The 21,796-nt window shown below is 53.7% G+C and overlaps 1 protein-coding gene across 31 annotated transcripts in view; it reads right to left on the bottom strand.

Annotated features, from left to right (window-relative positions):
- Window positions 1–7,296: 7,296 nt before the first annotated feature.
- Window positions 7,297–21,796, bottom strand: part of ABLIM2 (actin binding LIM protein family member 2) — a 198,499-nt gene continuing 183,999 nt past the window's right edge. For 24 of the 31 annotated variants that reach the window (XM_017861070.1, XM_017861053.1, XM_017861056.1 and 21 more), the window contains one exon: window positions 7,299–9,072. In XM_017861070.1, the coding sequence (XP_017716559.1) occupies window positions 8,959–9,072 (114 nt within the window). In that variant the 3' untranslated portion in view covers window positions 7,299–8,958. Of the gene's footprint in view, window positions 9,073–21,796 lie in introns of all 31 variants that reach the window. The other 7 variants (XM_017861079.1, XM_017861059.1, XM_017861063.1 and 4 more) reach the window with 2 other exon arrangements.

The raw sequence follows: 21,796 nt of genomic DNA, 5'->3' as shown, positions 1-21,796 counted from the left end.
GGGGGGGGGGGGGGGGGGGGATATTCAGCACTATACAAATAGGAGAATCATTTACAAGTTGATTTTATTCTCCCTGATATTCAAATCCTGTTCCTCTAAAACTTCCCTACAGGCCAGGCACAGTGACTCACTCCTGTCATCCCAGCACTTTGGGAGGCCGAGGGTGGGTGGATCACCTGAGGTCAGGAGTTTGAGATCAGCCCGGACAACATGGTGAAACCCGGTCTCTACCAAAAATACAAAAATTAGCCGGGCGTGGTGGCATACGCTTGTAATCCCGTCTACTCGGGAGGCTGAGGCAGGAGAATCGCTTGAACCCAGGAAGTGGAGGTTGCAGTGAGCTGAGATTGCGCCACTGCACTCCAGCCTGGGCAACAGAGTGAGATTCCGTCTCAAAAAATTCCATCTCAAAAAAACAACAAAAAGAATTCCCTCCATTCTTTATCTCCACCCTCCCCTATGAAAAAGGGTAGAAAAGCTTCTGCACCCCACTGGGGGGTTAAGGTGCTCACTCTGTTGCTCCCCACAGCCGCCCCATGCATGTGAGTAAACATGTATGCCTTTTCCCCTATCAGTCTGCGTTTGTCTGTTGATTTTCAGTGAGCCTTCTGTGGGTGAGGAGTCCCCACGGCCCCTGCAAAGGAGTGGCACATTATCTAAGTGTTACAACTGAGAGAGACTCAGGGTGTTAGAGGAAGGGGAAGCTGGTAGCAGGCAGGGTTTGCTAATGGAGCTCTCAGAATCAATGCCTGGCTGAGAAATGAGCCTCACAATTCGGACATGAGAAAAGAAAGCTCTTCTATTTATGAAACCTGGTTCAGCAACAGGCCCGGCAGCCTCTGGTGGTCCCCAAGGAAGCACTGATTTCCTCTCCCATTTAATTGCTCAGAAGTGCTTTTATGCTTAGGGACTTGCCCCTCTCGGCTCTGTGGTACAGAGATTGCTGAACCCCGGACTTCTCCACAGAGCACCCGCCCTAACCCCAGCCAGTCTGCTCGAATGGGTGGGCTACTCCCCCAACATCAGCCTTCATCCCCTCCGGAAGGTGGGGTTGGGAGGAGGGCAATGGGGACCAGATTCTGAAATGATGCAGCTTTCACTTGTGTAAGTTGCATTAGCTTAAGTAATAAACGGGTCTCTGGCCGGGCGCGGTGGCTCACGCCTGCAATCCCAGAACTTTGGGAGGCCGAGGGCGGGCGGATCACGAGGTCAGGAGATTGAGACCATCTTGGTCAACATGGTGAAACCATGTCTCTACTAAAAATACAAAAATTAGCTGGGCGTGGTGGCGTGTGCCTGTAATCCCAGCTACTCAGGAGGCTGAGGCAGGAGAATCGCTTGAACTAGGGAGTCAGAGGTTGCAGTGAGCTGAGGTTGTGCCACTACACTCCAGCCTGGTGACAGAGCGAGACTCCATCTCTACATAAATAAATAAATAAATAAATAAATAAATAAATAAATAAATAAATAAATAAAAATGGGTCTTGTCTCCAGGCAATGGGGCAGCCTGGGAACCCAGAAAGGGTAGTGAGGTGGATCACAGCAAGGAGAGGGCCCTCCACAGGCACAGAATGAAGGCAGCTTAGGGATGGCTGCTTTGGAAGGGACAAGGGAAGGGACCCAGCTGGGGTTTGGGGCCAGAAGGAAGTGTACCTGATAAAGGCATGGCCACAAGCAATGGAGCATGTGCAGTAATCCCAGGGGGACAGAGACCCTCTGGGGAGCCTCGAGAACCAAGGGTGACAGGAAGCAGCCTCCCTGACAGGGAACACCGGGCTCCAACGTCCAGCACACAATCAGCTGTTACCCTCACTAGCATGGTGGCTAGGACCCACCTGTCCACACAGCTGGAGCCCAGGGGTCCAGCATTAGCCCTGGTAACCTATTGAGGGAGGGGGGTATCTGGAAGGAAGCAGCCTTGCAGGACCACCCCGGTCCCTGTCCAATGTGCCACCTGCTCCTCCCAGGCACATGAGGGGCTTCTCTGATTGGTAAGATACACGGCTGCCGGTGGCCTGCTGTAAGAGTGACCTGCACGCCAAGCTCTGCTCCTGGCCCCTGGGCAGGCTTGCTCAGAAACACACCTAGGCAAGATGATGCATCTTATCACAAGTCAGAGTATGGGGTGTGGAGTGGCATGAATGACTGGATCTCTCACCCAGTCATTGACACCTGGGTAATCCTGAGCAAGTTACATTGCCTCGCTCTGTGCCTCAGTTTCCTCATTCATAAAGTGGGGATTCAGGAAGGGTCGGCCTCCTAGGATTCTCTGAGGACCCCGTGGGGATAAGAGCGACTTTATTTTAAATCCTAATCCAGGACGTGGCTCCTGACTAACCCGAGCCCGGGAATGCCTCCAAGATGTCGAGTTGATGTATTGCTCTTTATGTAGAAACACCTCTTCACTAGCCTTTCCTCCAAAACAACCCTTGGTGTTGCATACATGATAGGCTGTGACGCCCGCAGCCACCTACACATTCCTTCCAGAGCACGTATACTTTTTCCCCAATCTGTGGGTCTGCGCGGTTGTGGTGCAGAGATCTACGGTGGCTGCCCGAGACCACATTTCTGTTTGTTAAGTTCCCCCTCATAAACCACCCTTTACTGAGAAACTGGATTTGTCTGCCTCTTTCTTTGGTTTCTTGGCTCCCTCTGCATTTGGGGGCCAATTTGCATATACGGCCTTTTCAGGAAACAGGCCCCACATGGTCAGAGAGGAAGAAATGCATGCTATGAAGATTCTCTTCTTCACCTCCCATGGGAGTTCCCTGGTCAGGCCCCAGGTCTGGGCTGGAGGTGGGCCTGGAGACCCATGCCCCTGGGATCACAAGCAGATTTTGTACCATGCAGCTGCCTCTTCTTCACCCTGCACAGCCAGCTATGACCCTGGAGGGACGTAGGTCCAGGTTTGGGGCGAGGATGGGGGTGGGCCACAGTGGAAGACTTTTCTGATCTAAAATACACTGAGCAGGGGCTGGGCGTGGTGGCTCAGGCTTGTAATCCTAGCACTTTGGGAGGCTGAGGCAGGAGGATCACTTGAGGCAAGGGGTTCAAGACCAGCCTGGCCAACAACACAGTGAAACCCCATCTCTTCTAAAAATAGAAAAAATACCTGGGTGTAGTGGCGGCATGCCTGTAATCCCAGCTACTCAGGAGGCTAAGGCACGAGAATCACTTGAACCTGGGAGGAGGAGGTTGCTGTGAGCTGAGATCGTGCCACTGCACTCTAGCCTAGGCAACAGAGTGAGACTCTGTCTCAAAATAAATAAATAAATAAATAACTGAAAAATAAAATAAAATACACTGAGCAATGTCTTCCAACTCAGTCATTCCAGAAGCTCTGCATTTCAGGATTCGAGGACTGGTGCATTAGGGAAACGGATCCTTTCCCTGAGCCACGATCCATCTCCTCATGCTGGTTCTCAACTCAGAACCCAGATGGTGCCAGGTGTGGTGGCTCACACCTGTAATCCCAGCACTTTGGGAAGCTGAGGTGGGTGAATCACCTGAGGTCAGGAGTTTGAGACCAGCCTGGCCAACATGGTAAAACCCCGTCTCTACTAAAAATACAAAAAATTAGCTGGGCGTGGTGGCTCAAGACTGTAGTCCCGGCTACTTGGGAGGCTCAGGCAAGAGAATCACTTGAACTCGGGAGGTGGAGGTTGCAATGAGCCAAGATCTCACCAGTGCACTCCAGCCTGGGTGACAAGAGCGAAACTCTGTCTCAGAAAAAAAAAAAAAAAAAAGTCCGGGCACGGTGTGTCACGCCTGTAATCCCAGCACTTTGAGAGGCCGAGGCAGGCAGATCACGAGGTCAGGAGATCGAGACCGTCCTGGCTAACAGGGTGAAACCCCATCTCTACTAAGAATACAAAAAATTAGCCAGGCGTGGTGGCGGGCACCTGTAGTCTCAGCTACTTGGGAGGCTGAGGCAGGAGAATGGCATGAACCTGGGAGGTGGAGCTTGCAGTGAGTCGAGATCATGCCACTGCACTCCAGCCTGGGCGACAGAGCAAGAATCCATCTCAAAAAAAAACAAAGAACCCAGAGGGGAGACAGGGTGGGCTTAAGTGCAGCCCAAGTGATCAGCAAAGTCCACCAGACTCTGCCAGCCCCAGTGCCCTCTGGGCTCCCCCTCTTCCTCCTCTCCTGGCTAGCATCTCTCTACCCTTCTCTTTACCCATGGCCTCTGCTGGCTCAGGCTTCTGGTTGAGTGTTCCCTGCTTTGCCCACCCCCATCAACTCCCTATTTCATGACCTCCCTGGGAGAGCTTCGGATTGGGTAGATCAATGTCCAAGTAGAGCAAAGTCTCTCCATGGGGCACAGCCGTTGCCCTGGGCCACTAGGGATTCACTCTGCTGATGGCTCAGGGGCCATCCTTGGTCTGATCACCTGTGCTGGGGACAGCAGGTCACACAGGAGAACATAGTGCTCTGTGGGTGAAAGCCCTCCATAGGGGTCACTGCACATGGCAGAGACTCGGTGGTTATGGGGGCCAGGCTGGAGCCAGCATGCAGATCTGTGTGGATGAATGAGTGAATGGCTCACCCAGAGAGGATGGTGGCCAGGGCAGGGGAGGGCTCCAAGTGAGTTCCCACCAAGAGCCACTGAAGGCACTGGAGCTTGGACTTGGGGAAGAGAAGACACCCGTGTAGCCTCAGCTGTAGTTGGTAAGGCTTGCTCCCGGTTCTCATCCTCCCTCTTCTCAGACAGACGAATGCCTGTGCTCCCTAGACCCTTTTGCAGCTGGGCAGAGTCATGTGACTAGTTCCAACCACTAGAGGTGACAAGTGTCACTTTTCAACTGAACACTAAGACCTGTGTGAGATAGTCACATTCTCTCGCATGGCTGCAGTGAATTCTGAAGCTTTTGGTTCCGATTTAAGTAGCTTGGAATGCACACAGCTGCCCTGGGGAGAAGGGCTGAGGACAGAGGCCCTGAAGGCACCGATGTTGCCCTGCCCATCTCTCCTGGGAGTTCCTCACACAGGCCCAGGGTGGTGCTGATTTGGGAAGGTTGGTGCCACTGGCAGACACGAAGACTGGCATGGAAGACTGAGCCAAACTGGCTTAGAACCTGGGGCTCTGAGGTTCAGATGGCAGACGTCATGAGTCTGGAGGGCAAGAACTGTGCCAAGCACACCCCTGCACCCAGGGCAGTGCCGGGCACAGATGCATGCTCGGCAAGTGCATTCTCAATGGATCCTATAGACCAGGCACCAACGAACAGTTGTTGTGAGACAAGAGTGACAGATCCCAGGGCCTGTGGACATGCACATCTAAGCTTAGGGCAGCAGCAGTTTCTAATCCTCAGGGCACTGCACTGTCTAGTACGCAGCCAGTAGCCACATGTGGCTCCTGAACTCTAAAAGAGTTACATTGAAATCTCAGTTCCACTCACATCGGCTGCATTTCAAGTGCTGGTGGCTGGCGTGTTGGACAGTGCGGATGTCGAATGTCCTCGTCACCATGGACAGTGCGATTGGACAGCCCTGTTCTAAAAGCACGAGCACCATGAGACTCTTTGGGGAAAGCACAGAAACCAGATGGGCTCCAGCCTTGCTAGGAAATACTCCAAAGACGTTCCCAGTTCACAGAGCACAGTTACAAAGTCGTCAGCCCTCTCGGGCTTAGGGTTTGATGGACAGAAATGGTCAATAAAGCGAGAAAGAAGAAACTGTGGGCCGGGCGCGGTGGCTCACGCCTGTAATCCCAGCACTTTGGGAGGCCAAGGAGGGCGGATCACGAGGTCAGGAGATCAAGACCATCCTGGCTAACACGGTGAAACCCCGTCTCTACTAAAAAATACAAAAAATTAGCCAGGTGTGGTGATGCACACCTGTAATCCCAGCTACTCGGGAGGCTGAGGCAGGAGAATCGTTTGAACCCGGGAGGTGGAGGTTGCAGTGAGCTGAGATCGCGCCATTGCACTCCAGTCTGGGTGACAGAGTGAGACTCACCTGTCTGAGGGGGGAGCTTCTGAGTTGAACTGAGAAGGGAGGGAGGGGCCCTGTGTTGAGAAGAAGCAGAGCTCCCCCAGGAGGGAGATCGTGGGTGAAAACCGGCAGGCTTGGTGTCTGAAGAACTCAGAGAGAGCCACAGTTTGGGACTGTGACCATGGGGACAAACACAGGGGCGGGGGGGGGGGTGGGCGGGAATGGCAAGTGGGGGTCACACAAGGCCTGGCTCTTGAAGCCGCAGAAGAAGGCCGCTGGGAGCTTGGTGTGATCTGACTGATGTTTTCAAAGCATCACTCTGGCGTTGGGTGGACACAATTTGCCCAGGGGCAAGTGTGGGAGCAGACGGCAGAGGAAGGCTGTGCTGTAGTAGGGGAGGGGCCTGAGTGTGGCCAGGGTGCCTGCACGTCCTGGCTGCCAGGGCCAGACCAGGCTTATTCCTATGTCTAGGGTCATGGGTCAGAGTGCCACCTCCTGTTCTCAGCATGCCCCACTGGGGACGTCTGTGCAGGTGGAGAGCTGTAGGCTGATGCTTGGGAGGCGGCACTTACCAGGGCTTGTGGACAGTTGTCCTTGGGCCCGGGGTAAGAAACCGAGGAGAATGCTGATTTCTGAGTGTGTAACTGGGTAGACAGTGGTGGCAGGTTGTGTGTATGGACAAGCTTTTGTGGGGAAGACCCAAAGTTAGAAAGAATCATGAATGTCATTGGAATAAGATTAGCGATGATGAGATGTTTATCCCAGCAGGGCACTGTTTAATCCCATGTGGGAGCCCTGCCCCCAGTCTCTTTCCTTCTACCCTTTTCCTTGGCCCTGTGTTCAGCCATAACCAGCCACTGAAATTCCCAGAACTTGGGAGGCTGTGTCCAGCCTCAGCGCCTCTGCTACTGCTGTTCCAGCTGCCCAGAATGCCCTTCCCTTATTGGGGAGTGTTTATTCCCTTATCTCCCATTTGCCAGGACTTAGTTTGGGCAGCATCTTGTCTAGAAAGCTTCCCCTGACCTGGTGATGTATTTGGGACCTCCCTGGGGCCAGCTCCACAGAGCAGCGATCAGCCTTGCTGTCCTTGTCTCCCCAACCTCCGGGGCAGGTGTGTATCAGGTTTCCCTCATCACTGCCATCAGCAGAGGCCCTGGCCTTGGTGAGGGCCCAGGACTGCATCTGTGCAAGCTGCCTCTGGGGAATGCCCAGTGGGAACACTTGGCCCCTCCCCAAGGCCTTGCCTGCCCTGTGAACACACCCAGCGCTATGCCTGGAACGGGTGAACGGGTGCCCTCCCCAAGCACTACTTGCAGAAGGGGCCTTGCCTTTCAAATCACACAAGTTCATAACAAGTGGTCTTGTACTTCCGCAAGTTATAATGCATCATCTTTTATTTTCCAGGCTTCCTGGGATCAGACATGACATTGCACTAATGAGAAATGGGGGTTTCCAGTTGCTCAGGCTCAGATTGCTCAATGGCAGGAAGCATATTAGGTGCTAAAAACTCCCCGTCCCTAGCCGAGCCGGGCGGGTAAGAAGCCGAGTGCGAAACGGGACTTGGCGTGTCATGGGCGCTAAGGAAGCGGAGTAAGGCCGACTCACAGGCAGGAACATCGGGACACACACAAAGAGGCAACACCCACTGCGGACAGGGAAACAGACTTTGGTGTTTCATCCACCTCTCAGCGCGCTTATCCGCATCCTGTGACGGCCGGCGCTGCATCCTAACGCACGCCTAATGACGGACACCAACGCCTTCGCCTGGGGAGCCCGGCCAGCCTCCTGCTCCAACCCTGCTGGCTTTGAAGATGAGAAGAGCTATATCTCCATCCCATCTCCATCCTGGTCTCCCCAACAGCGTGTGGTTGTCTGTTTCAGGGAGCACATCGCTCCTGGGGCGGGTGGGGTTTCTGTTTCAGGCTAAGACACCGCCAGCCGCAGCACAAGGATGGTGCACCGAGAGCTGCGTCGGGTGTCAGGCCGGGTACATGGAAACCCTTGATTCTGGGGCTTTGGCCGTCAGAGGAGGATGTTTTCTCTCCAAGATTTGGAAAAATAGCCGCAAGGAAAACAGTGGCGGCTCTACTTCACGTGTATTTACAAAGCGTTATTTAGAGGGGTCTGTCTTTAAGGTTACCTGTGTGACAAGAAAAAGAAAAAAGAAAGAGAAAAGAAAGCAGACAGGGAGCTCTATGTATGAGGACCACACCAAGAACTGACTGAAACCACACAGATCCGAGCGGTGGAGAATAAGGCTGGAGACCGCTCCCCTGCGGAGGGGCTGTAAAATTAAACTCTATATATGTCATCTCGCGTGTAAGTAGGCTATACTTTTTAATAAAATAAAAACTTCTGTGTTACTTTAAAGATATTGTGTAGGCATCTAGGGGGTGATCTGGAAGAGGAATGCAGCGCATGGAGGGGCGCTGGCGGAAGGTGCCCTGTCTTGTCCCTTGTTGACATTTGTCCCTAAAGAGACTCATCACAGACGCCTGCAAAAATCACACACCCCACTCTTGGCACTGTCCCGGACGCTCCCTGCCCTGTCTGCGAGTCCACCTGTGAGGCCGGGCTGCCCAGGCTCCGAAGGGCCGTGTGCCCACCCCCGACAATGGTGTCAGCACCTGTCATCAACAAGTCTCACAGCTCACGTCCCAGCCACCTCTGTCCGCCACATGCCTAGCACCAGGGCCAGGGCACCTCGAGGATGCTGGGAAGGTAGACTGGGCTGCAGCCACCTGTGTGCTCCGTCTAATGCCCGACATAGCCACTCTGCAGCCTCTCCCTGACACCAAGCCACAGCGGGGAAGGGTGTGAAGCTAGCCGTCTCAGCCCTAAACTACGGGCAGGAGCGTCGCCGGCAGGCACAAGGGCTGCACCTGCTGGGGGACCCCCTCCCGCCCACCCCATCGACACAGAGAAGCCAGAGCAAGGTATGTGGGAGGGGTGTGCGTGGTGCTTGCCAGGGACCCCTCGCCTCGGCGCCTGGCACACACCGGTGGGGCAGGCTGGCAGCTGTCAGAACAACAGGGCTTTCTTCTTAAGGTCATTCCTCTTCCAGAGGGCCAGGCGGTCAAACTCCTCGATGCTCATCCCAAACACTTCCTGGAACTCCTCGGGCGACAAGTGTCTCTTCAAACAAAAAGGCAAAACAGAAGGGACCAGTTAGCACGCAGCAAGGGACACTGTTGGGCCATGTGCTGCCGCCAAGCAATGCAGGGGCAGGATTGCATTGAGGACGGGGTGGCCCTCAGCGTGCCCGGCCTCCTGGCGGTTCCTGGCACCCTCTCTGCAGTGAAAGAACTGAGTTCAGGGACGGTGACCCTGTCAGGGACACACAAGGAACACACAGCACCCAGTGGCGGAGCTGGAGCCAGAACCTTCCGCTCTTGACCCCTACAAAGGCATCTGCTGCTGCAGACTGAGTTCATTAACACATCCTGAACCAGGACCCCTACCTGCCCGCAGATGTCTGAGCTTTTATAGATTTCCTTCAGCGGTCATATTCATTACTTCAGTGAGCAGTCACAGCTGCCATCTGAGAGCAGGAGGTGGAGGGTTTAACTCCCTGGACTTCATAGCCCAGGAGGCTGGGATGTGGACAGTGAGCAACGATGCCAGGCAAGGCCCAGGCCCGGGCGCAAACCCTCCCTCCACCGGAAGGCCCTGGTGTGTGAGCGTGAGAGAGTTGTTATGCCTCTCTGAGCCCAGCTTCTTGTCTGGGGTCACCGTGGAAAGGCACACAGCTTGGTGGTCAGGGCGTGGATGCCAGTGCTTCTGGGATGCCGCAGGAGTGAGTTAGCCTCTGGAGCCTCAGTCTGCTCATCTGTGTAATGAGGTCCCCTAGAGCCCATACCCTGGGGCTGTGGGGAGGAAGGCGTGGACATAGGCCAGCACTGGGTGTGGACTGTACCTGTGGGTGCTGGCCGCATGTGTTAGTATGACCTCAGCCACCGCAAGCTCTGTGGAGCTCCTCGCCAAGAGCCACCTGCCTTCTAGCTCTGCCTTGCAGGGCCTGCAACCCCTACTCTCCTGCCTGTCTTCCTCAGCAGGCTCTGAGAAACCCCACATCCCTCAGAGCTGGCTCAGGCGTCCCCTCCCATGAGGAGCCTTTCCAGGGAGCCTGGCGCTTTCCATCCACAGGGATGCTTCCCTTGCCTCACCTGGGCGGGGCTGAGAGGAGGAACTGGAAGGAGGCTGGAGAAGGCTAGTGGCAGGAAGAGGCCAGGCTCTGCCCGGAATCCCTGTCTGCTGCCCTCTGAAAAGTATGGCTTCAGTGCAGCTATGTGAGAGCAGTCTTCCACAGTTCTGCGACACGTTCCACACAGTTATCACATGCCCCAGCCGTCCACTCTTGGATGGACACCCGGAGGAATGGAAAACAGGGACTTAGACAGATGATTCGCCCACGTTCCTAGCAGCATTACTCAAAATCACTGCAACGTGGAAACAAGCCAGGTGTCCATCAATGGACGAACAGATACACAGAATGTGGCATGTCCATGTGACAGAATACCCTTCAGCCTTAAAAGGCCGTGAAGTTCCAGCACGTGCCACAGCATAGGCAAGCCCCAAACATGCTTGCTGGCTCTGTGAAGGAAGCCAGACACCAAAGACCACACAGTGTACGATTCCACTTCTCTGAAATGTCCAGAACAGGCAAGTCCATAGAGACAGAGCATGGATTCATGGTGGCCAGGGACTGGGGGAGAGAGGAATGGGGAGGGACTGTTTAATGGGTATGGGGTTTCCTCTTGTGGTGAAGAAAATGTTCCGGAGCTGGAATGTTCTGGAGCTGGAGAGTAGGGCTGGTGGCACAATGTTGTGAATGCAGTGAACGGTACTGAATGGCACACTTTAAAATGGTTAAAATGGGCCGGGGGTGGCGGCTCACACCTGTAATCCCAGCGCTTTGGGAGGCCGAGGTGGGTGGATCACCTTAGGTCAGGAGTTCAAGACCAGCCTGGCCAATATGGCGAAACACCATCTCTACTAAAAATACAAAAATTAGCCGGGCATGGTGGTGCATGCCTGTAATCCCAGCTACTCAGGAGGCTGAGGCAGGAGAATCGCTTGAATCCAGGAGGTAGAGGTTGCAGTGAGCCGAGATCACACCACTGCACTCCAGCTTGGGTGACAGAGTAAGACTCCATCTCAAAAAAATAAATAAAATAAAATAAAATAGTTAAAATGGTCAATTTGGATGGGCATAGTGGCTCACACCTGTAATCCCAGCACTTTGGGAGGCCAAGGCGGGCAGATCACTTGAGCTCAGGAGTTTGAGATCAGCCTGGGTAACATGGCGAGACCCCATCTCTACAAAAATTACAAAAATTAGCCGGGTGCGCCGGCGTGTACCTGGAGTCCCAGCCACTGAGGAGGCTGAGGTGGGAGGATCTCTTGAGCCCGGGGGTCCAGGCTGCAGTGAGCTGTGATCACACCACTGCACTTCAAACCTGGGTGACATAGTGAGACCCTGTCTCAAAAAACAAACAAACAAAAAACTCAAGTGCTATATTAGAATCACTGTGATTAGCAAAAGAGAAAATGGAAGTGGAGACATCTGGTCAACTATGAAAAGTGTAAACCATTGCCATTCACGCATTTCGCAAAAGTCACCAAATCTGTGAGGTATGCACTGGATTTTGGAGCCCCAGTAGTTGGGGTGATCTGGAGGAGGGACTCAGGAAATCCCCCAGAATGCCATGTTTTAGTTGAATCTAGGCCCAGAGTCAGTCTCTCTCTCTCTCTCTGTCTCTATCACAAACACACACACACACACACACACACACACACACACACACACACACACACACAGTATATCCAGCAAGTCCGCCAAGAAGAGGCCCTCGGCCGCCTGCTGCTATCTCGAGTTTGCAAAGAGGAAAAGAATCCCGGTGCTTGCCAGAAATGAACCACTTGCATAGTGCTGAGACCAGGGTTTCTTGGTGCTGAGAAATCCATCAGCCAGTCCACAGAAACAGAATTGTCATTTCAGACCGTGTCTCTTAAGACATTTAAGACACTCAATGTGTCATTTAAGATAGCAGCCCTGCACTTACAGGTACCAAATCACCATCTTCTGAATTACGGTGGAACAATCAAGACAAATGCGATCAAAGGAACGAAAAAGGAAAATCATTTCTAGCTTTATCCAAGACCTGGTGATACCAGACCTTGTTTCAGACATGGAAAGCCAGAGACATAAGGCCCCTGGCAGGGGTAGGCTGGGGTGGTGAACTGACACATAAGTAAACAAGTAAACATGTAAAGGACCGGAGGCTGACACCGAAGGGCGAAGGGCAGGAGAGTTCAGTGCTGGCGCCTGGGGCAGGCCTCCCTGTGACCACATTCCTGCTTCCTGCTGGGGGAGGCTAGGGGAGGGGCACAAAGGTGCTGGCAGGCAGAGAGGTGTCAGGGGGGTGGTGTGGCAGGATGGCTGGGCAGTGCCCCCTACCATCTGCAATTGCGTATTTAAAGGGAGGAAGACTGGTGAGTGAATGGTCTCTTGGGTTTAGCTGGGGTCAGGTCTTTGCTACAGGAGGGAGAAATGGAGAGGGAGCAGACGGTGGGCAGTCATGCCCCGCATGCTGGGGAGGGAGAGAAGGGCAGGTGTGAGGATGACACCATGGGCTCCAGGCTGTGGGAGCGTCTGGGGAGGGCGATTCGAGGAAGACTTGGAGCTGGCAGGCAAGCAGGAAGGCTGGCAGGGTGTTGGGAGGTGGGTGTGGGAAGCAGAGGTACCCTTGGGGATGACTGTGAGGGGCGGTGGAGGGGTGGTGCAGCTGAGGTGTTGGAGGGAGCACCTGGGCGGCTTCTGAAGTTGCTGTGAATGGTTACCGTCTCTGGGAGTGTGGCACTGGGACTGGGACACTGCATCACCAGAGGCCCCAGGGAGTAGCCTGGTTTGGCAGACCATAGCAACAGGGAGGGGCCAGGGGTGTCCTGAGCACATGGGCTGGGCTGGGCCGGGCCACTCATATGTGGCCTACAGGGCCCAGGACTTGGGGTCAGGGGTCTAGGGGGCTGGCAGGGACCACCTCTCCCCAGGCTCCAGTCCTGTTTTCTGTCTGCAGCGTGAGAACAGAACTTGGTTGCCTGGGTATCTGGAAGACTGGGTGAGGGTCACATAAGGGGCTGTCCCCAGCAGGGGTCTGTTCATAACTCTGCGCTCCAGCTATGGGATTCTGAGTGTCACACCTCACCTGGCTGAGTCTCCACTGCCTCCTGGGTGAGAAGGGCTCAAAGGTCCCCACCCCATGGCCAGCTGCAGAACTGGCACTCAATCTCACTCGGCCACAGGCAGGGAGGCTTCCTCCATGGGTCTGCCAGGGCAGGCAGGATGGGTGAGGCCCAGTTGACCCCAGAGGCCGGGCCAGCTTTCTGGCCTCAAGCCAGCTCCTCTGGCCCCAGGTTCCTGAAGGCCCTGCAGGAGTGCACCTCACCCCCAGGGCTTGCGCAGGCCAAGCACAGCTGAAGGAAGGAAGCCTGGGGTGGGTGTCTTTGCAGAGGGTGGGGCGGCCTCACTACTGAGGTACGCTGGTTTCCCCAGGGAACATCCTGCAAGGAGGTGTTTTTGCAGCATGGCAGGGGGACCGCCTCAGGAAGCCCAGGCTCAGAGAGGCTGTGTGACTTGCCCAAGGTCACATAGCCAAGAAGTGGCAGAGCCAGACCTGGGAGTCAGGCTAGGTGGCTTGACCTTTCCTCCACCCTTACTTCCTGCCTCCCACTTGGACCTCCAGGGCCATCTCAGGTTTGCTGTGAAGCCTCGGGGACCTGTGCCACCTCCACTCCAGCAGGCACAGGTTGTCCCGGCCAACTCCCCCACCAATCTCCAGCCCTAAGTCCCCTCAGGGTACTCCCGGCTCCGCTGACCCCACCAATCTCAGACGCCCCTGGGAGAGGCCCCAAAGTTCCAGCCGTCCCAGCAGGAGGTCCCTACAGGACCTACAGCGACATCACTGTCATAATGATGGTGGCCACTGTCCCTCCAGCCGAGCTCTCCCTCCACACCCTGGGACCTTCCCCACAGCCTATGGGGCAGAGAGGGGACAGTGGCTTAGCGGGGCAATGTCATGGCTATCAGGTGGCTCCAGGACCCTACCCCTCCACAGCCTTGCACACCTCTCCGCTCCTCTGCTCCACGGTGTGCTGAGGAACCCCAGGGGAAGCACCACGCAGTGCTCCCTCTCCCATTCACTGGCAGTTCTTCCTCATCCTACTGGTCCTGATTCAAGTGTCCCCTCCTCCTGGAGGCCCTCCTGGATTACGCTTACCAAGCAGGCCCTGGGGCCATGCTGTGTCCCTCAAGGCTGAGTCAGTGTTGACCTTCTCTGGCTCTCAGCACCATGAGGGTGAGCACAGGCCTGTCTGCTCACAGCACTGTCCCATCCTCACTGAGGGACAAGATGTCTTGTCTGCATCTGTGAATCTAAATCTGGGCTCCCCTCTGCAGCGCTGCCTCCCAACACCTCCAGCTTCCACTGCCTGTCCTGCTCTCTGCTGTGGTGCCATGGGGCTCCCCTACCACTGTCCTGGCCTACGAGGCCCCTGCATTTGGCGTCTGCCCGCCACTCTCCTGACTCCCGACACTTTCTCCCAGCCACACAGTTCTGCTTGTGTTTCTCTTCCTTGTCTTGGCCAGGGAGGCCCTCAGGTCCAGGATTCTGGTGCAAACCTATCTCTCAGACACACGCATGTGGCTCCAAACCTCCGACTGTCACCCTCAGTCTACCAGGACACACCCTCCCATCAGACCAGTTGGATGAGTTTAAACAAAGGAGATATTCTTTCACGTGGGGCCCTCATTTTACAGGCACATTCCAACAGTTTGAGCTCTCACTGCTTGAGCAAACCCTGGTGTGCATTTGGCCTCAGGGCCTGTAAGAGGACAGTTCAAGAAACCACAGGACTCCAGCAATGAGCTGCTCCCCTTGCTGTGTGTGTGTGTGTATGTGTGTGTAGGGTGAGGGATGGCAGGTAGGAAATGAATTCCAGGAAGAATAAAGTGTGTGTGCAAAGGCCTGGGGCTGGAGGAACCTTGGCTGCTGGGGGAAGCATAAGAAAGCTGAGGTGTCGACTGGGCATGGTGGCTCACGCCTGTAATCCCAGCAGTTTGGGAGGCTGAGGTGGGTGGATCAGGAGTTTGGGACCAGCCTGGCTGACATAGCAAAACCCCGTCTCCACTAAAAATACAAAAATTAGCCGGGCGTGGTGGTACATGCCTGTAGTCCCAGCTACCCGGGAGGGTGAGGCAGGCGAATCACTGGAACTAGGGAAGTGGAGGTTCCAGTAATCTGAGATTGTGCCACTGTACTCCAGCACCTGGGTGACAGAGCAAGACTACGTCTCAAAAAAAAAAAAAAAAAAAAAGGAAGAAGAAAGCTGAGGTGTCTGACCTGAGCAGGGAAAGGTGAGGACAGGATAGGCCCTGCAGAGCCCTGGACTGTGTTAAGCAGTTTGGTTTTTAGCCTAAGAGCAATGGCATTTATGACTAAGTGTGCAGTTTACAAAAGCTCCTGTGGTTACAGCGTTGTTTTCCTGCTCTGCCCTGCCCTGCCAAGCAAGCAGAAAGGTCTCAGAGTGCGAATCCTCAAGCCACGGACCCGGGAGGGCCTCAGGCCAGACAAGAAGTCCCTTTCCACCCATTCACCTTGCGTTCTGAGACAGCTGAATTGTACGTGTTGACGCGGCTGGGCTGTGGGGCCTGGCTGTTTGGTCATGCGCTAGTCTAGATGCTGCCGTGAAAGTGTGCTGTAGATGCAGCTCACATTGACAGTCAGCTGACTGCAAGAAAAGGAGATTGCCCTCAATAATGCAGGAGCCTCATGTAGTCTGTTGACAGCCTGAAGAATAAATACTGAGGTTTCCCAGAGAAGAAGCCCAGCCTGGAATATTGACTCCTGCCTGAGTCCCTGGCTTGCTGGCCTGCCCTTCACATTGCAGAATTGCCAGCCTGCACAATTGTGTGGGCCAAGTTCTTAAAATAAATTTATTAGTATATGGCTGTGGCTATCTATCTATCTATCTACCTATCTATCTATCCATCCATCCATCCACCCAGCCACCAATCCATCTACCAATCCACCCATCTACCAATCCACCAATCCATTCACTTCTCCATCCATCCATCCATGCATCCATCCATCCATCCATCCATCCACACTCATCCACCCACCCATCCATCCACCCACACCCCCATCCACCAGTCATCCCACCCACCTTCACCCACCAGTCCACCCACTCATCCACCCCACCACCCATTCACCCACCCATATCACGGTCACACCACCCACCTACTGCACCATCCACCCACCTCATCCATCCACCCATCCACATCATCCACCTACCCTATCCATCTACCCCACCCATCCACCTACCATTCCCATCCACCTATCCATCCCCACGCAACGCCATCCATCCACCAACCCCATCATCCATCTATCCATACCACCACACCATCCATCCACCCACCATTGCATCCATCTATCCATCCATGCCATCCACCCAACGCACGCCACCACCCAGGACACCCATCCATTCACCCACCTATCATCCGCACCCACCCATCCATCTTACCCACCCATCCATCCACGTCCATCCACACTACCTTCCATCTACCCCCACATCCATCCACCCATCACCCTACTATCCATCTACCCACCATCCACCTACACCATCCATCCACCTATCCATCCACCAGCCCATCCATCCACCCAGCGCCATGCACCCATCTTATCCATCCATCCACCCATCCATCCACCCACCCACAGCATGCCATCCTAATCCATATCCATCCATCCACCCAGCAACCCACCCATACACCCATCCCATTCACCCACCTATCCATCCCGCCACCCATCCAATCTACCCACCCATCCATCCACCCATCCACCTACTATCCATGCTACCCACCCATGCCACCTACCCATCCATCCACCAACCCATCCCATCCGCCCACCCCATGCATCCATCTATCCATCCATCCCATCCATCCATACATCCATCCATCCACCCACCACCCCCACCCATCCACCATCCGATCCACGCCACCATCCATCCACCATCCATGCCACCAACCTATCCCATCCACCCACCCATCCATCCCGCTTATCCATCTATCCATGTCATACAGCGCTACCATTCCATCCACCTAATGGATTCTGTTTCTCTGGAAAACCCTGGGTTGCATACCACTTTCCTATCTAAGGAGCAAATCGCCTGTCTGGTACTGGGAAGTTGGGGGCACCAAGACAAGGTTAGGAAATTCATTCTTCAGGCTGGACGCAGTGGCTCATGACTGAAATCCAAGCACTTTGGGGAGGCCGAGGTGGTAGGATCACTTGAGCTCAGGATTTAAGACCCAGCCAGGGGGCCAACATAAGTAAGACTGTCTTATAAAAAGTAAAAAAATTAGCTGGGTGTGGTGGCCCACATGACAATGCCCTGGTAGTCCCAGCTACTGAGGAGGCTGGGAGGTGGGAGGATCCTTGAGCCCCATGAATTTAAGACCACCAGGGCAACATAGATAAGACCCTGTCTTACAAAAAGTAAAAAATTTAGCTTGGGTTGGTGGGCAGCATCCTGTAGTCCCAGCTACTCAGGAGGCGCTGAGGTGGGAGGATCACTTGCAGCTCAGGACGGTTGAGGCTATGGTGAGCTGTATTGTGCCCTGCACTTCACCCTAGGTGACAGAGGCGAGAACCCTGTCCTAAAAACAAAGCCATTTTCCCCACACCTGTAAGTTAACTTCCAGAAGAACAGCATGTTGGCAGTGGCTGCCAGCAGCACCTTAGCCTTGAATCTCAGCTCTGCCTCTTACGACTCTGTGTGCTGAATCCCGCTCTGCGTGTTGGCGCCACCTGATTGCCCATCTGACCCTCTTCCATACGGCACAGCCCTCTCGAGTGGAAGAGGATGATCATGGCTTTCTCCCAGTACTCCTCTGTGACGTATCCACACCCTAAACTCAACACCTACCGACGTGCTGCGTGGCACCTTTCACCGCTGTGCGGCTGGGCATGCCTGCGTCCCCGTTGGCCATGCCCCATCAGTGGGTGTTAATCACATTGCCCACGTGCCTGGCTCCACTAGGTGCTGGCCGCTCCATCACCCTTGAAACTGAGGGACGCATCTGATTGGGAACTCCAAACTTAATCTGCGCTGCCTTGCTTCTAGTCACGGTGCGCTTAATTTTTTAACCTATATACTAAAGTCATGTGGCCAAACAATACACCACTAAATTCCCACTAGCTCCCTTACAGATAACGATCCTCTAATGCTGTGGATTGCTATAGTAAGTGGTTGCTTAAGTTGTTTTTTGGGGCGTAACTTACAGTTCAGCTCTGTCCAGTTTTAAGCCACGTAGAGACCATAGCCCTTCAAGTAGGCCTGAGGCCAATGCCCGACTTAGAGAACCAAAAACACCTTTCTTGCATCATGCTAACACTCGTCTTTTTCTTCAAACATACCGCTCCCATGAAGACCGATGTAGCTCAATCATGTTCACCCAAATCCCAATGCCCTCACCTTCCCCACCAGCCAGCCATCTTTCCCATGCCTTAGATCACCCACTTCTATATCCTCCCTAGGCTATTCTCCTGCGGGCACAGTTGAGATTTGTTCTCCAGTTCCTTGCTCAGCAGTCCTTGTGCCATAAAAATTTTCTCTTTTGCAAAACCCACTGTCACAGTGACTGACCTGCCGGCTCACAGGCGCAGAGCATCAGGCCTGGGTGTCACAGAGTGCCCGAGCGCGCGACAGCCGGCAGCCACACCCCCGGGGTGCTTTCCCATCACACAAGTTCCGCTCCTCGACTTACCCACACGATCACCCTGCAATCCATCCACTTCTCACACTCATCAGTCCACAACCAGTGTCGAAGATGCCATCATGTTTTGCCCCAGACCTAAATTGCCCCTGAAACAGGTCTCCCTGCCTCTACGTAGGCAATCTGGGCTTCACCATGTAGCCACAGGGTTGTTTTCAATTGCACACCGGTAGTCACTAAATGCCATTGCTCTTAGGCTAAAAAAAAAACTGCTTAACACTGGTCCAGGGCCCTGCAGGGTCCTATCAGGGTTCAGGGTCCAGACAGCAGCTTTCGTATACCTTCTTCCAGCAAGCCATGGCTCCTCCTGTCCCAAGTCCTCTTGCACATGTACTTTTCGTTCCTTTCTGGAATTCATTTCCCTACCTGCCATCCCTCATCTTCTCACACAACACATTGCACACCACACACACGTGCATGCACACATGCACCACCACACACGCAATAATCCACATGCATACACACACACAGACGTATACACCATATATACACACATGTATACACACATATCACAACACATGCACACACGTGGTGCCATGCATACACAAACATACACATATACACACATACATGTATACACACCCTTATACACACATTTACACACATATCAACATACATACATACACACAGGCATGTGTATACACACATGCACACTGATATAGTTTGGCTGTGTCCTCACCCAAATCTCATCTGAAATTAGAATCCCCATAATCCCCACATGTGGAGGGAGGGATGGGTGGGAGGTGACTGGGTCCTGGGGGTAGTTTCCCCCATGCTGTTCTCATGAGAGTGAGTTCTCACGAGATCTGATGGTTTTGTAAGTGTTTGACAGTTCCTCCTTTGCACTCTCTCTTTCTCTCCTGCCACCATGTAAGACGTGCCTTGCTTCCCCTTCCATCATGACTGTAAGTTTCCTGAGGCCTCCCCAGTCGTGCAGAACTGTGAGTGAATTAAACCTCTTTCTTTTATAAATTACCCAGTCTCGGGTATTTCTCTATAGCAGTGTGAAAATGGACGAATACACACACATGTGTGCACACACATACCCACATGTATATGCACATATACACACATGTAAACACACATGCTCACACATATAGACACACACACATATGAAAGCACACAGGTACACACACGTCCCCTGTGGGAACCACATTCCCAGTGGGCCACCACATGGCCATTTATAAGGTAGGGCAGGCTGGCGTGGTGGCTCACGCCTGTAATCCTAGCACTTTGGGAGGCTGAAGTGGGCGGATCACCTGAGGTCGGGAGTTTGAGACCAGGCTGGCCAACATGGTGAAAATTCATCTCTATTAAAAACACAAAAAATTAGCCAGGTGTGGTGGTGGGCACCTGTAGTCCCAGCTACTCAGGAGGTTGAGGCAAGAGAATTGCTTGAACCCAGGAGGTGGAGGCTGTAGTGAGCTGGGATTGCACCACTGCACTCCAGCCTGGGAGACCAAGGGAGACTCTGTCTCAAAAAATAAATAAAAATAAATAAATAAAAGGTGGGGGAGATCGTCACTGACTGGCCTAGAAATATCCATGTTAAATTTGAAAGCAAAAAGCAGGATGTCAAACCTGGATATACAGTATGAGCTCTCTTGATCCAAAATAGGATTCAGTTAGCTCTGAGATGATGTGCAAAAGAGATTTCCGGAGGCATGTCTCCCACTGAGTTATCAGCTGTGCCTGGGTGGGGGAATTCCTTAAGAGGTTTATGTCCTTCTTTGTATTTTTCTGGACTTTTATGACAGTTAAGAATAGTTTTATATTAAAATAAAGCTCTTTCCTCCGAAAGAAAAACGCCAGGGGTCCCTTTCTCTCCTGCTGGGAGGTGGCCCCTCCTGAGCCCCCTCTGGCTCACATCCCACTCCCAGCCCGAGGCAGGCAGGCAGGCAGCCGCTGCTGAAGAATGAGGGACATTCCCCATATGTGGTAATATTTCCAGTTGCCTCCTGGCTTGGCTGATCCTGAGGAGGGAGGACTACGGTCGCACCCTTGTGTGTGTTCTCAGAAATCTGAGTGATTAAAACCATTACCCAGGTGTCAGAGGGTGTTTTAAAAGGATACATTTACAAATGTTAGCCGCGTGTATTTTACAATTTTCATGTTGTATTATTACCAAAGAAAAGTTAAATAGAAGTCCTGTCAAGCACACTACAGTCCCAAGAGGGTTGCAGCAAGTCCCAACAGACCCCTGGTTCCACGCTGCTGCTGGCCAGGAGCTGCCAGACATGCTGGCTGAGCTCACCTCTTGTGGTGAGAGCAATTAACTCCAGCACCATGAGACAGTCCCCAGAGGGGACATGCCCTTTGTCTGGCAGTTCCTGAACGGGTGAACCACCCACCCCACTGGAGACACCCATTTCACAATGGTCAGTAGTATTTATGCTTGGGACGGGACCTGACCATGCAACTCACAAGGAAACAAACAGGAACTGAAGAATGCATCCCTGCAGGCTGCTAGCGGTGTTGGAGTTCAGTATGAGGTGCCTTCTCTGGCCACTGGGGGATGGTCACATGTGACGGTAGGCAGAGGCCACCCAAGAGACATCTCAAGGATGAGATAGCAGGGGCGCCTCCTGAGTGTGAGGTGGGTGACACTGGATTCGCAGCCTCACCTGCGCACTCACTCAGCACAGATGCTGGGCTTCTCCACCCTCCTGGCGCTGCCTGGACATACATGCCAGCTTCCTAGCCGGCTCCTGCTGCCTGGCTTCCTCCTACTGTCAGGCCTCTGAGTCCAAGCCAAGCCATCGCATCCCCTGTGACTTGCATGTATACGCCCAGATGGCCTGAAGTAACTGAAGAATCACAAAAGAAGTGAAAATGCCCTGCCCCGCCTTAACTGATGACATTCCACCACAAAAGAAGTGAAAATGGCCGGTCCTTGCCTTAAGCGATGACATTATCTTGTCCCTGGCTCATCCTGGCTCAAAAGCTCCCCACTGAGCACCTTGTGACCCCACTCCTCCCCGCCAGAGAACAAGCCCCTTTGACTGGAATTTTCCTTTACCTACCCAA

Source organism: Rhinopithecus bieti, unplaced genomic scaffold, assembly GCF_001698545.2.
Source record: "Rhinopithecus bieti isolate Rb0 unplaced genomic scaffold, ASM169854v2 scaffold_60008, whole genome shotgun sequence".
Taxonomy (NCBI): Eukaryota; Metazoa; Chordata; class Mammalia; order Primates; family Cercopithecidae; genus Rhinopithecus; species Rhinopithecus bieti.
The sequence above is the reverse complement of the archived record's forward strand: the minus strand, read 5'-3'. Positions and strand labels throughout refer to the sequence as shown.